Here is a 15,821-nt window from a genome sequence, read left to right as displayed (position 1 = left end):
GCTGGGCTGGCTCATGTTCACTGAGAGCCTCCTGAGAGCCTGACCAGTGCTGAGCTGCTCCTTCTCTGCAGGGTTGGGAGGGCTGCCTGTCTACCAGGGGCCATTCTGCACTGTAGTAAGGTGATTGTAAATTCCTCGTAATTCAGAGTAAACCTTGACAGAAGGGGCTGGAAGGGGATGCTTCTGAGAGAACCAGAGCTCCCAGAGCCTCCAAATGCCTGAGTCTAAGCCTTACTGTGTGATCTTGTCTCTTGCTAAAGTTGTGGCACATTAATGAGCTTTAATTGTTGTAAAACCAAAAAGCAGTAACACGATGTCCTGTCTGTAGCCTACAAAGATTTTTAGTAGCTAATGAYGCACCATATAATGAAGTTACTGTTTATTAGACTTGTTTTTCAGTGTAACACATGGCTTCCTCCCTTCATTACCAGGGAGGATATTTAAGTCTGTAAAGTCACTTTTTTTTTTTTCTTAATTTATTTGATTTGCCTCTGTGAAAATTGTGTTATGTCTTTAATCTTGTGTGTTTCTTTTCCATGACTGTTCTCTGCTGCTGCTTTTTTTTTTTCCTCTCCCCTGGAGCCTTGGTCCCTCTGCTCCTGGGGCATTCAGCTGGCACKGGGGTGGCACTGCCCAGCCTGGCAGCTCACTGGGGCTGTGCCTGCCTCTCATCAACCTGCTGCTCTCTCTGGAGTCATTTCACTTGGACCCTKAACCATGTCTTTTGCCTTGTTGCCTAATCACAGGTAGTATTACAAATATTTCTTACCCTGCAGTCAAGAAAGGCCTGCAGCTAAGGACAGAGAAGSACCCAGAGAAAGTCTGAGTCCTTCTTCACTCTGTGCCTTCTCTCTACRACTGACTAAAATCAGGCCAAGACTATAACTGCAGAAGGGTTGGGACTAGCAAAACCAGCAAATAGAGTGGGGAGAGAGTAACCTGGAAAAATACGTCCCTTGGGTTTGGGGTCTCTGGTGGACAAGAAGCACTGCAGAAAGCAGCCACCAAAAATGGCAGAGCTATGGAAAACACGAAGAGGGAATAGAGGAGAACTTTYTGTGTTTGAGAAAACAGAGAAACGGGCTGCATTGTGAGACACAATGATTTTGGCTAGCAAGGCTGGGCTCTTTGTCCTTCTCACATGGCTCACTGGCACAGGGAAATAGCAATTTCCTCAAGTTCAGAGGCTGTTCCAATTTATGTATAATCAAAGCTCCTGATACTTCACTCATAGGAAATTCCAAGAGCTCCTCCTGAAGCTTCAGAAAGTCTAATAACTACTGGGTCACAACTGGTTTTGGAGTCTGAATGTTAGTAATGGAGTCGTTGAAGCTGAGAACAACATGTAATTCTGAATAACAGTAAATGTGTGTCTGTGTGAAAGGCTAGTAGGCACTTTAGAGGTTCTTAGTTTAGATGCATCACATGGTATTTTGTGACTTGTTTTTGTAAAAAGTACTTCATAATGATAGAAATAAAAATGAAARTCTCCATGTTCCCATCTGCAGGAGCAGTGTTCATTCCCAGGGAGCAGTGCCACTGCTTTCACTGTCAGACACCTTTGGTGGACCTTTGAGTGGGAGAGGAAGCCAAATGTGTTTCAGTAACTACGTATGTTTAATTATCAGATAGTATTTTAACTTAAGATAACAGYAGACAAACTTGTARATGTGTTTTGTGCCTCAAAATGACRACATCCCCAAATAATCTAAAAGCAATCCTCASTTCATTGTCACGTGCATTTTACATCCCAGGTTGCTCACAGTTTACCGAGTCAAATCAATTAAATCATGTTCACTTCCAGGATGACTGAAGATCATCCTGCAGTGCATGAAAGTAAAAATGGCAAAAAAACCCTGTCAAATGTCAAGAAATGTTTTTTTGAAGCAAGATAAAATATGGAGAGTGCCCAGCAACATGCAGTTCCCTTAATCAGTTTCTGTCAGCCCACACTTTTTGCTGGTGCCAGGGCGAGTTTTAAAGAATGAAATGGGAAATGTTGAGTGTTAGTCTAATGTGTAAATTGACATCCTGAGCCCAAACCACAAAGAAAACAGAGGGGCTTTAGACTTCAGCAACAAAGTGTAGCATTCACACGTCTAAAAGGTACAAAGGGCTGTTAAAAAGTGAGTATTTGTTACAGGAAACATCTAAAAGGGGGAAAAGAAATGCCTAAATCAAAAAAAAAAAATCACCTCCAGCCTGGGAGGCCGAGCTTTCTGGTAAGTTTGCAAGGTTGTGATAGTCAGCACATTCTCCCTTCTGATTTACTTTTCCTTAAGAAAATCTTTGAAGGAGTGGTTTCTTTTSTGATTGTCTGGGCAGTTCATGAAACCTGAGTCATCTGTCGGTGGAGGAAAGTTCCCAACAYCTCCTTGCCTACTGAGCTAGCTTGTGCTTTTTTTTTTTTTTTTAAATTGCATTTAGACCAAACACAGGAGAATAGTATTTATGATACCCTTCAGTCATCTAAACTTCCTCATTCATTTTGGCAGGTTCTGTTTTGATATCACTTGGTAGTTTAATATTCTCTATAAACTGATAGAGAAGAAAAAAGAAGTGCTATTGTGTGTGGCAACTGCTCCCAAATAGAAAATGTCACCACACCGTCCTCATTGGGCAGTTAAAGTGGATTGTAGTTTGTGATTATCCCAGACCTGAGGAGCAGTGTTGGTTTGTGTTTGCCTCACAGAGCTATTTATYGCTGTTCCCTGTGTTGTCACCATTGTGGCAGGGTTCTGTGTTTATTTTCTGCTTTGTCTGGATGTTCTGAGCACACACATTTCATTTCCTGTGCACAGAACAATCCAACTGTYGCTGTGTCTCGTCTGTTTGATGGTCATCTGCCTGTCAGAAGTCATTTACTAGTTCCTGTTGAATTGTTTTGTTTTGGTCAGTCTTCTCATAAGCATCAGCACCATTTAGTAATTAATGAAAGCTGTTTATKTAAGAGAACCAGACCAGAGTGAGTAAAGGAAATATGATCATTGGTCTGCCTTTGGCTGTGACTGGTTTGTGGCCCRGGAGGTTCCCAGAGTTCTGTCAACATCAGCCACTGACACTGCACATTTGGTGTGACAAGTGGGTACTTTTTCCATTTATATATTCCARACTGCCTACCTGGCCAACACATATTATGGAAACAATGTATTGTGCTGTTKTGTTGTGTTTGGCTTTTGGGTTTGTTTTTATGATTGATTAAAGTCACAGCTTTAAGATGGGTTTTCTTCATGATCCCGGCTAAAGAGTGCATGGTGCTTAATAAGGTTTAAATGAGCCCAACAAAAACATTGTGCAGAAGGAGAGAAGTCTGCTAAAGCAAGAATGTAGTCATTAGAGACACAGATTTGATTCTGCGCTCCCTGAAGTGTTTCTTGTAATTCAAAAGGTGACCTGAGTTACATCAGCACAAAACCTGCATGGGAAATCAAGCCCTGGGCCCCTGTGGATTCCACAGGTCTCCAGTTATTATTGTGTATTTCAAAGTGAACATTTGGCAGTGAAATACCTGAGCCAGTCCTCCAGCATGTATGAGGGTTAGATCGGGCATCCAGGAGCAGCCAGGCACCAGCAGGCCATACAGAGCAACCACGTAGTAGGGCACTGAGTAGAACATGTACGCCAACATCTGCATGTCAAACACAAACACTGCTCTGCACTGACTTCAGAATGTCAGCTGCTTACTGAGCAYGGAGAACTCCAAACTACACTCCCTGCTGCAATGGTTCTCAGGCTTTTTGTCACACCTGGATGCAGTTGACTGGATGCCRCTACCCCCAAGGCATCTCCTCATGTTGGTGGCCTTGCCCCATCCATACCCACCTCATGCCAGGACATGGATTCCTGCCCCTCACTATCTTGGGACCGTGCCAAAAAGCATGGCTTGACTTAACTCCATSTCCACACAACAGCAGAGTCCCTTTCTCCAGCTCCCCTGCACTCTCAGGAGCTGTGAGACACAGCTTTCCAGAAAGGACTCATCCAGAGAGATTTGGATTCTGCTCGTTTCCTCCTCCCTGTGCCCTCTGACTGCCTTGGGCCTGTCCCCTCTTTCCCAGAAAGGACTCTCCAGCAGAGATTTGGATKCTGCTCATTTCCTCCTSCCTGTGCCCTCTGACTGTCCCTGAGCAGAGCCAGGCTTGTAAGAGAGTGTCAGCCCCAAATGCTGCTGCACCAAAGCACAGCGTTCCCTCATCTGCAGTGCTTTTTGTGTGAAGTGCCCTATTTCCAGAGTGCATCACTGGGGACAGAAGGGCAGTGTGAGCCTAAGGAATCCAGTCCTGTTACACCCCTTCCTAATCCATAATTCATACTGARAGGCTGTTTTCCCTTTTACCACAGCAGCCCATGGTGATGCTTTACCTGCAGCTTGGGGTAGGCAGCAGGATCTTTGATGTAGGGCTCGTGCAGTTGGGTGTACAGCCGGCACAGCTCGGCAGGGCAGTCCAGGGCAATCTGAGAAGAGGTTTTAAAACTGCAGTGAACAGTTTGATCTGATCCCAACTGACCCAGCACGTTCCCAGCCCTAAAGCTGCACTCAGGGTCTGCAGCACAGCCACCCTGGAGCCTGCAAAGGGGATTGTGTGATCAATTCAAGGGTGAAATGCAGCCTCCTCCCAGCTCCTGCTCAGTGGGTTTGGGAGGAAAGGCTGGCACTGCTTTGGAGATTCTGACTGGAACACAATTTGGTCCATTGGCTGTGCTGTAGTAAAAGTATAATTGSTATTGATTTGCTCTGATAAGCAGCCTTTAATCCCACCAAATGAACTTTCCAATGGAAAATTGCTCTAAGAATGGAAACCTCAGGATAAGTACCCAGTTTTAGGATAGCAAGCTGTGGATGTTGTCCAAGAGAAGATCTGCACTGGGACAAGGTAGTGGTGGAGAACAATGAGTGAGACAGGTGTTAAATAAAGGAATCACTTTTGAGAGTAGCAAAGGAGAGATCATTRGATTTTACATTCCTGTAGAAAAAACAAGTTCCAAATAAACATGGAGAGATTGCAAAAGTAGTTCCTTTTCATGGTAACTCTTAAAACTGWTTACAAAAAGAAGAAAGAAGTCTACAAAAGTAGACTACAAACTACAAGAAGTCCTGCTCTAAATTGAGCTAGCAATCCGTGTGAGCAGCTGTCACTCAGGTGGTTTGTGGCATCTTTAACTGAGCCACAGGGCTGAGAGTAAATTCTGCACAACCCAAATGATTTCATGTGCATTTGTGTGACTCTGAGGGGCAATGCAAAACTTTACAGTCAATATTCCTCCCTGCTCTTTTCCAACATGGGCATCCAAGAAAGCAGGTCTGGCTGGACTAGAATGGATTATGTTTTCTGAGCTTTTTTACAAAATTGTGGTTCCTGCAGCTTGCACAGAGATGTTCAGTTGATCTCATAAGCAAGGCYAGTAAGCAGTTCCTGTTTGATAAGGAAATTGCCACAGTCTCAAAATTAACAAAAAAAAAAATCCTGAGAAACGAAGTGAGACTGCAGAACCAAGTTAGACCATGAGACCAACATTTTCCACAGTGACACTACAGGTGAACCAGATGATTTAAYCTGTATCCGTGGTGCTCTGATGTAATGTGATCTATAACAAATAAAGCAGTCTCAGAAATTATAAGAACAAAATGTTTCTCAGGCAAGTTTTAAGAGAAACGGGAGATGAGAGAGGAATGTGAGTAGCACAGCTACAAAAGGACAATCCACACTGGGTAAATAAAATGTTGCTTGGGTATTTTTCATCACCTCCTACTTGAATTGCTCTAGAAAGGATCAAATCCACAAATCCAGCAGGCAGWTGTCTGAGATGCCTAAACATTTGTGTTCACTGAATGATACACGAGTTTCATTCTGCTTAAGACAGAAAATGCATTGGAGCTGACAAGGGAATAGATTTACCTGCTACTGGATTTACTCCTGAAAACATTTTCAGTACTACTTCCTTCCCTCAGAAATTTTAATTCAATCAACTATGCTTAGAGAGCAASCATTTTAAAAAATTGTCTCTTGGTAAGTAGAAACAACACATGTTGTTCAGGTAATGTGGATAATTTTTCTTTCCTTTTAGGTGGAAATGTCCTCTATCCCATGCAGTGTAAGTTAACTTGGATTTGCATATAATTTTAATTATGCATTTCAGCTTAGAAAAACATGAATACAGGATTTCCTCTGACCACAACATACATAGTTTTTCATACAGACTCAAATGTAACAGTTGGACTGAAAATCAGATTAAATTATTAAAATATGTTCACTTACCATGCCCCTAAATATGCAAAACCCCGTGGCTAGAATGAGGTATGCAGCCAACATTAAATCCATTGGTCGTCTCAAGAGTCCTTTCTTCTGGACCTCCTGAACCACCTGCAACACAGAGCGTGTTTAGAAACATCCATCACATCTGACTTCAGAGACAGAAACWGCTCCATCTAAAAGGGGACTTCAGCCTGTAGTGAGGAAAACCTGAATAAACTCTAGGAATGGACAGATCCAACTGAAACCATTTCAATACAGATTCGTGTCATTTCAAAGCAACCTAAATCAAATGAACACTAACTCTGCAATCACCTAAGGCTTTAAAGCAGCATAACTTCTTCAAAATTGTCTTTTCACAATTGGAAATAATTTGTTTTCCTGAATGTCCCTGCATAGAAAAGCCTTGGAAATGCAGGTTTGTCTCACACATTTGAAGTTGAATCTAGTGTGCTTTGTAAAAGGACTTGGTCCATCTCATTCTTGAATGCTGGTTTTCAGCAGCTTGTGACACTATTAAAATTAATAGACTATTACTGGCATAAAATAAAAGCTTTTCTGTGGCTGGTTGAGTCCTCTGCTGAGTTCAGTGAGCAAATATTGCATCTTAGAATGCACTGCAGAAATAGAGAATGAAATGTGTGGATATTGAGTACGTGGAAACTCYACCTTTCCTTTTTCTCTCCCTGAGCTGTGAATTCCTTGGATGGGCACTGAGGCACCTCCAACATTTGGTTCTGATTTTGTGTCTCCTTCCCTCAGCACAGGAATCCCSCAGAGCTGCAGGGACAGAGGGGAGGGGTTCACACTCTGCAGGAGCAAAGGACATTTCAGTCTCCAGGGAAAGGGGCCTGGGGGAACCAAAGGCATCTCCACCACACAGGAAAACCACCCAGAGCAATGGAAATCATGTCAGCTGCACTTTGTGCACTGTGTAATCACAGACAAAATCATAAACACATCACAGTATCGTTCTGCAGTTCAGAGGGAAAACTTCCCCATGTATATGTGTTACTCATTTCCTCTTCCTTTTTATTGGCCGTTTGTTGGCATGCAGACAGCAAAAGAAAAACCTGATTTCCTTCCTGTTCCACACTTGTGGAATTGTCTCCGAAGTTCAAAACAAAAATTAGGATGCAGGGGCACAGTTAAAAGCACACAGGATCAAGAGACTCACAACAGAGTTACTGAAACTGAAGAACCAATGTTGCAAGCACAGTTTCTGAGTAAGCTACAAGATTTGAACTACAAGATCTGAATTACAGCTTAACAAAAATAAGGCCATTGCCAACATACAGGCCCATGCCTTTCGTAATAATTTTTTTTCTGATTTTCTTTTAAAGGCTCTTTTTTCAGAAAATGAAAGGATTCACAAAGAAGTGCAATGTTACGTTTTAAGATCACCTGCTTTTCACCTCTCTTTTTGAAACAGAATATTAAATTTAAGTTTTTATTAAATCTGATCTTTTCTATATTGCACCATAATGGAATAGTCCTGCAGTRCAGACATTTTTGCAGTCCTCACAGCCCGACAGCAATTGTCATATGAGTGAACAGTCAGAGCACATTCCTTGCTCTCCAGGGACTTATAACACCCCCCAGAAACAGTCAGAGTATTTCAGCTTCCCTAAGAGCAGCCAGCTCTGAAACACAATAAAATTATAAAATTAGAAAATTAGAAAATTATAAAATTATGAAATTACCTTGACTGGAGTGTCGTGAGTCGCCGAGGGTTGGTTGTAAATCCTGAACCCAGCCCATATGGGGAGGCAGATGTAGGGTACACTTAGGAAAATAGCAGGACACACTCTTGTTCCATATTTGCCTGTTAAAAAATTATTACAGGATTTGTGAGGATTTGTAATTTGTGCTGCAGAAGGATTCAAAAGTGTCCTATGAGACATCAAACCTGAAGTAACTATGGTAATGTAAACAAACATAAAACATTAGAAATCACTGTTAACACACAAATCTTTTGGAAAATCACACACTCAGCAGAAGTAAAGACACAGGGAAAGGAGAGCCTGTGAGACAGAGCCATTTCAGAGTCAGGGACTTCTGGRGAAGATGGGAATCCACCTCTGTCACTCTGCATTGGGTAATCCTTAGGATGGGACAGCTTTGGGCCTTCCCTAAAGATGACTGCAGGATCTGGGCACATCAGCACTTTCCTCAGTTGAGCTTTGCCTCAGTTTAGCTGAGCTAAAAAGGAAATCTTTAATTGAGAAAGGTTCCACCTTCAGTGGACCCCCTGCCAGTAACAATGAGGTAAATGTTTTCATTGCAATCCCCACCTCCAACAGCACAACTGTGCACAGATCTGTATTAGAAATCTAGGAATGGTAAATTTAGTTTGAAAACAGAATAAATGTCCAGATTTTACTTTTAAAGGTGATTTGGGTGCCTCTTGTAAGCTGCTGGAAAGTCAGACTTCTGAGCAAATTGGAAATTTTATGCAAAGTAAGGTTTATATYTTTATGATAGTAAGAGAGTGTTGTCTCATTATTTAAACTGGTTTAGATGAAAGCCTTATAAATACAATACTTTCTCTTTTCCCTTTGAAAGCAAAGTAAATTTAAAGGGTTTTCCCCCCCCAGTCTCCATCTTTTCTTCTTCATATTTAAATTTTAGAATATCTTGCATCTCTTTACTGATATTCCTAAAATTCCTCTTTCATATTATTACAGCAATGAACCAACGCTGCACCAAAATATAGATAGCACAGTGCTGAATTTAGAAAATGCTTCACAGGATAAAGCTGGTCACATAAAATACTTCCTTACCCACGATATTTCCAGGCATAAAGACAATGATGCTCATGATAATGGAACCCAGCCAGTAGAGACCAATGGTTCTATAGCTTTGTCTGTTTGAAAAAGAAAACAAGACATAATTATTGAACAGTTTCTAAAAATTCCCTGCCCTAAATATTAAACTCATTGCCGTGGTTGTATTTCAGTAAGCAGAGGTTTTTAAAAGCTGTACCACAAGGCCAGAGCAGATTGTTGCCTCTGAGAGGGTCACTGAGCAATCCTACACTGGGAGGAGGTTCTCACAGCAGCAGAAAGGCTTTGGGCACACTCAGTTATTTGGTATTTGTTATTTGGTATTTGGTATTTGATGTTTGTGTCAGTCCTCTGAAGGCTGAMTGCATGAGTCTGCACATCACAGGTTGCACAAGACCATAAAAGAATTAATAATTAATTTCATACTGTTAAGGCTATTACCAGCAGGTAAATTACCTCTGGAATTAAGGCACTTATTCTCTCAAACTCTTTATTCAACAGCAAGAAGCATAAGGATGTCTAGGAATAACCATTTTTCCTTGAACTTCGTGACACTCTCTAACAGGGATGAGAGATCATCATGGTGCTAAGCAATGTATTATTCCTATTATAAATTTTTTATTTGAAAACCAATTTTTTTTCACACATGCTTTTAATGCTCATCCTCTTTCAGCTTTCAGCTAACACAAAGCCATGCAGATGTGTTACACTGCTGCAGGGTGAAGTCAGTTCTCATCTCCGTGCATTTGCTGGGCTCAGTCCCCTGAGAGAAAGGGGAACTGAGAACCCCTGAAAGTAAAGCCAATTGCTTTGGCCTAGGACATGGAAGCACCCCGAARGAAAAGCCTGAATGCTGCTGGCAAAGCAGCCTTTGTGGATTCAGTGAGAGCAGGCACAGCAGAGCCCAGAACTGAGCAGACTCACTCCCAGGCGATGGCTGCCACCATCAGCAGGTACATCAGGTAGTGAGCAGAGCCGTCCCAGTAGCAGATGACGTGGCCGTAGGCTGTGTTCAGGTAGGGCTCACCCTGGGAATGTTCATTTGGGAAAAACACAGYTTAGACAAGGAGAACAATTAATGGAGAACAGCAGAAACCAGTGCAGAAAGGAACTTGGCTACTTYCAAGGCAGTGGAACAGCTTCTGACTGACAGTGCCCATTTCCAAACACAGACCTGGCCGAGGCACGATCAGAATGTTTTCTGGATTTGCAATAAAGGGTGAAAGATGGAAGGGGAAACTCCTACATGTGACTGTCAGCACTGCTCTGCCACATTATGGAAATAGGACATTTCCAAATTTTAGTGATACAAACTACAAAATAAAGATAGACTTAGCACAGAACAAATACARATATACTTAGGAACCCAGAGATCTACAGCAGCACTGAATATATGGATGTCAATGTATAATCTTGTAAGGTCCAACTCCCTTCATACCTAAGTTCATGGAATCTTTTCCAAGACTTCAGTGACTTTCCTGTCAAGCTCTTACTGAGCTATTTTTGGTGGATGTTGATATTTAGCAGCCAGCAGATTCTGCTGACTAGCTCTTTGCCATCATAATTTTTTAACTCTAATCCCTTTCAGTGAGGTGATTAGGCAAAAATAAAGGAGCAATTATTTTCTTCTTGGTAACACATTTTGGTGTTGCAGCAGTCATCCTCTCCTGAGTGCTGTCTGTGGYTTYCTGCAGTCATGTGCAGTCCATTCARTTCCACARAAGTTAACACACAACGGTGTTACTGAAGTCAAGTCTAACAACAATGGAGCTTGAAAGCCACGTTATTTTTCCCGAATGAGTCAGTAGTTTGCAAGACAGTGAGGGTTTTATCCATAACAATAACAAAGCAGGTCAATTGCTTTCAATAAGACCCTTTTAAATGTGTAAGTGGCTATTTTTTGTGACAAATATTACACCAAGTTATTTACAGTGAAGATTTTATTTACAATTATAAGCCAAACAATTATTTACCTCTCTCAAGTAATGAGTCATGAATCCATCAATAATTCCATCCTGTTCCAGTCCTATTATTAGATTCACTACACTGGTAAAGGCAAATACAGCATAAACTGTAATAAGACAAAGGAAAAAGATTATTAAATACTTGGAATCACACAGTTGCTTCACAGTTCAGTTGATTCAGTCAGGCAGAGATCTGTTGTGCTGGATGTGTCAGCTTTGAGGTGTTCAACACACACCATGACTTCCCCACACAGCTCAGGGTTTTTTTTTTTATTAGAGTTGGTCAGCACAGCTCAGGAAGCTTTTCTGAGGAATGCAGAATTGTGTAGAGCTGAAGGCACAGCCTCCATGGAAGGTCAGTGTCTGCAGAAAGGAACATGCAGCCTTTCAAAACCTTGGTCGTGTGGAGTTTACAGCCTTGAGGTGGTCATCACTTGGAAAGGAGAAAGGACAGCAGGACGGAGGCAGAGAGGGACATGGGACTTTTTTTTCTGCAGGTGAACAAAGCAAAGTGCACGAGCCACAGCAGTCTAGAGCAAACCTGTGAGTGAGCCAGTCCCTGGTGTGAGAGCACATTCAGCTTTACCAGGACGTACCGTAAAACAGAGGGTCTTTGGGGGGTTTTCTCTTGACCAGAACACGAGCTGACAGAGCAATGAGAACCAGAACCAGCAATCCAACTGCAACGATTACCCAGGAACTGTAACACATGTTCAAAAAAAAAGAAAGAAGAATTTAAAACAAAGACAGAGAAACAGACAGAATTTTGCATCTTCAGCCAGATGTCCCCAAATGCACATACCCTAAAGTAACTTTTAATAGTTTAAAATACAGATTTTAAAGTTTATTGCATAGTCTGCCATAGTAGTCATCCTATAGTTTTGCAGAATTTATGTGCTTCYCTTTTCACATGTGATCAGCTAAAAAAAGAAAATGAAAAAATAAACAACATATCCAGAAATCTAGATTTGCCTGAGTAAAACCAGTTTTCGTACTGGTATCTGAAAAAATAAACAGAAACTATGRGAAAACTAAAGGCCAATGAAAGATGAAGATCAAACCCACAGAGCTTTCAAGGCCAAAAAGGATCACTRGGGACATTTTGTCTAACATCAGCAATAAATTATCTACTCAGGAAATTACACATTCAAAAATAAAACCCATCAGTCCCCGGGAACAGGAGAAGCAGTGTGGGGCACTCTGTCAGTTATGGAAGCACTACCAGGGATGTCTCYAGCCCTACAAGGCAGCTCCTGGAGATGGAGCTKTAATGTAACTGCAGGGAAAGAGTGGCAAAAAGTACAAAAAATCTTTGGCACAAAGCAAATTTGTCTCCTTCTCCAAGAAAATGCGAGCTAGGAAAATCAGTTCAAAATTGTTTCATAGGTCTAAGTGTGTAAATTATATTTAASTCTCTTTAAGGCAAGATTCTCCTCCTCCGTCTTCACTTTTGTCCTTGTGCAAGGGAAAAAAAAATGAAGGGGAAAATTAGGTAAAGTCCAGAAGCATAAGCTAAAAATATCTGGTACATCTTTCTGTACATAGTACCACCCTGTGTCAAGAAAACAAGCTGTGTACCAACAAATTATGACARTATCAGCCGTAGCGAAACTTGACTGAAAATTATTGCAAAGAATTTGCAAGASCAAATATTTCAGAAAATATACACACATACTTTCTGAGTCAGGATGAGCRGTACTAGCTTGTTGATTTATTTTATGCTTTGAATCTTCTGATAGTCTGTTTTCCCAGTGATGAATTTCTTCATACCATTACAGCTGTTAATATTGCAGTGACTTTTCACTGCAGTATATAAATTTGAAATAAATATTGGCAGTCAATCAAGTAAGTCACCACGTATTACTCGACATTCCTCTAGCAATGAGAARCAAAACAATTAGTTATTGGCCAGAAGGAGGAAAATGAGGAAGGAACAAATGTAGCAAAGCCCTAAAAACAAAAAGAAATATTTGTGCAGTWAAGTTGCAAAACACCCCTGGCTGTGGGATCACCAACACTACACARACCTTTAAGTGAAGTGGGTTCTACCATGAGGAAAGGAAGACTTTCCTTTTCCAGACCTGCGGTTTATCGCGGATCGCGGGTTTTGGCAGAGCGCTCATTCCCAGCGCCCCGCGCAGGCTGAGGGTGCCTGCGGGGAACCGGCGGCTCGGGAGCTCTCGGGGCTGCCGAGCTCTTACACTCGCTTTGAAACAGAATTGGATTTTGTTTGCSAATGTCCGGACCGGGAGCCGGGGGAGGCCGCGGGTCCCAGCGGGGAGCGGGCGGTGCTCCCCGGTACCGGCGGCACGGCCGAGCTCCGGGGATGGGAACCGGCAGCGCCACAACCCCCGGGGGGCTCGCCGCATCCCGGCTGGGCTGTGGGCAGGGGCGGCGGGCAGGAGCCGGGAACGGCGAGGAGACCGGCCCGAGCTCCGAGCGCCGCTCTGCTCCGAGCCCCGCGCCCCGCTCCGCTCCGCGCCCCGCTCCGAGCTCCGAGCTCCGCTCCGCCGCCCGTCCCGTCCCGTCCCGTCCCGCTCGCCCCGTCCCGTCCGCAGCCCCGGGGCCCTCCCGCTCACCTGCCGGTGGCCGCCAGGCAGTTGAACAGGTATGTGACGGGGATGGCGGTGAGCGAGAGCACGAACACGCCGGTGGCCGCCGAGGCGCTCATCCCCGCGGCGGGAGGCGGCGGCCCCCGGAGCGCCCCGGCCCTGCCCAGCCCGGCCCAACCAAACCCGACCCAACCAAACCCAGCCCAGCGCCGTGCCCGAGGCACCGCCTCGCCCGTGCCCGCCGCCCGCCCCGCGCCGCAAAGGTTAAATCCGCCTCGGAAACCGGAGCCGCCCGGCGCTCCTCCGCTCCGCTCCGCCGGCTCGGGCAGCGCCTCCGCCCGTCCTGGGGCTCGCCCCGCTCCCCCCGGACTCGCCCCGCTCCCCCCGGGCTCGCCCCGCTCCCCCCGGGCTCGCCCCGCTCCCCCCGGGCTCGCCCCGCTCCCCCTGGCCCCGGGGTCGGGGATTGCCCGCTCGGGACGGACGCTCCCCCGGTGACCGAGGGGCTGCCGTGACCGCCGCGGGCTCACTGCGGGCTGGGGACACCGCCAGGGACCGGGGAGGCGACAGCCGGAGCGCGGGGCCCCCGAAACCATCCGGTCTCATCAGAGTGGTGAATGGAGAGAGGGTCCCTTGGTCCGGCTAATGCGGAGCTCCCTCAGAAACCCGTGAAAAATGATGCATCTCTTTTGCATCAATATTTAGCTGGGTTATTAAGAACAAGGACATTAGCATTTTAAAAATACTGAAAAAAATGGTGAGATCACCTTTTCCATTTGAATGACAAAAGAAATAGCAGAAGATATGCTCAGTATGTTTGACCTTATCCATCAGCCTTTTCTTTCTGGCTTCAAACTTTGTTTATGCCTCAATATCAACAYTAAAATGTCCGTGGTGGAATGAGCCTTGTGTGCAAGGCAAACAGAAATGAAAACCGCTGTTCCTAGAAATTACAGAGCATTTAATTCCAGAACATTGGCAAGTGAGAATGTGTTGCCTGAAGAAAACAGCAAATGCACTTCTAGGGAGCCAGGTAAGCTCTTTCTGGAAGAATTAACACCGTTGTAAAAGCACCCTCTGCAATAATGGGTGCAATTCAGATTCCTTCGTGTTGAAATGACACAAAGGATGACTGCTAAGGTGGCTGAGGAAACAGGGCACCTGTCTGTCAGGAAAGGCTGAACAGCTTGGCTTAGACTGCTGTCTGTAAATACTTGAGGAGTTAACACCAGCGAGAGGAAAGAACTCTTTAATTGGAAGGACGAAGCTGTGAAGAAATTGTCACTAGTTTTCAGAAACAGCTTTGAGCAGTAAAGGGTCTTCCAAGTCTTTTAGAATCATTTGGCACGTTTAAGCAATAGACTAAGTGATATAATACCTCTCACAGAAAGGAACTTGATGACCCAGAATGTATCCATGTCCCATCTATCACATACCAATTCTTGTGCAGTTATTTCAAGTGAGAAAGATCCAGAATCTGGCCATAGGTACACAAATGGGTTAAACTATGCTCAATCAAACTATCTGGTAAAAACATGATGCAACTCCTAAAAGTAATTTAGTCCACCCAAGTGTCAAAATTGCCATTGGATGAGTCAGGGCTAAATTTACCACCTCCAAATGCCTACCTTTCAATGCACAGCCGGTTTACTTCTCAAGCTCTCAAATGTATAGGCTGCTTATTTGTATGCAGCTGCCACAGTGCAGTCTTGAGATTCATGTCTCAAGCTTCCCTTCTCAGTTCCTGTGTCTCCAAAGTCAACACTGTATGGGAAACTTCTTCCTTACCGCTCTGCCAGCATATTCCAGCTCTGATTTGCATCCAGCTTGTTCCTCAACTCCTATTTAAACTTCTGAGTAGAAAATGTCAAGGCACATCCTGTGGTAATCACATAGCAACTCAACTGTGCAGGTGCATTGCTCGAGTCTATTGTGTTGAGATCTATCCACTTTAGATTAGAAAAACAATTTTGAGCATCTGGTAGCAGAAGAGACCCCTGAAATGAGATATTTGAAGTGTTTGTTCCAAAGGGCATGCTTTTCCCTTTCATTTTCATCTCTCACCCTTTGAAAGAAACAGTAGTGAGCCTTCCAGCTCCATCATTCCTTTCCATGTCCAACAGAGGAGGCTCCCAAGTCCACTCATGATAGTGCTGAACATGTGGGTTCTGATATGCCACACTTTCCYTATCAGAAATCTTCTTTTTCTAGCTACAGTTCCTTCTAACTCTGGCCTTCCTTCTCTGTGCCAAAATATCCTGGCTTCTATTT

The 15,821-nt window shown here is 43.9% G+C and overlaps 1 protein-coding gene across 1 annotated transcript in view; it reads right to left on the bottom strand.

Annotated features, from left to right (window-relative positions):
• TM6SF1 (transmembrane 6 superfamily member 1) overlaps nt 1-13,751 on the bottom strand; it is a 16,888-nt gene extending 3,137 nt beyond the window's left edge. The window contains exons 1-9 of the mRNA XM_057382022.1: nt 13,581-13,751; nt 11,598-11,701; nt 11,011-11,108; nt 9,962-10,065; nt 9,035-9,117; nt 7,955-8,076; nt 6,258-6,362; nt 4,363-4,455; nt 3,509-3,628 (exon numbers count right to left, since the gene is read on the bottom strand). Of these exons, the coding sequence (XP_057238005.1) occupies nt 3,509-3,628; nt 4,363-4,455; nt 6,258-6,362; nt 7,955-8,076; nt 9,035-9,117; nt 9,962-10,065; nt 11,011-11,108; nt 11,598-11,701; nt 13,581-13,672 (921 nt within the window). The 5' untranslated portion in view covers nt 13,673-13,751. The remainder of the gene's footprint in view (nt 1-3,508; nt 3,629-4,362; nt 4,456-6,257; nt 6,363-7,954; nt 8,077-9,034; nt 9,118-9,961; nt 10,066-11,010; nt 11,109-11,597; nt 11,702-13,580) is intronic.
• Between the last annotated feature and the right edge of the window lie 2,070 nt (nt 13,752-15,821).

The sequence above is a fragment of the Malurus melanocephalus genome, unplaced genomic scaffold (genome assembly GCF_030028575.1).
Source record: "Malurus melanocephalus ecotype Western Australia unplaced genomic scaffold, MMel_1.1 scaffold_547, whole genome shotgun sequence".
Lineage (NCBI taxonomy): Eukaryota > Metazoa > Chordata > Aves > Passeriformes > Maluridae > Malurus > Malurus melanocephalus.
The sequence above is the reverse complement of the archived record's forward strand: the minus strand, read 5'-3'. Positions and strand labels throughout refer to the sequence as shown.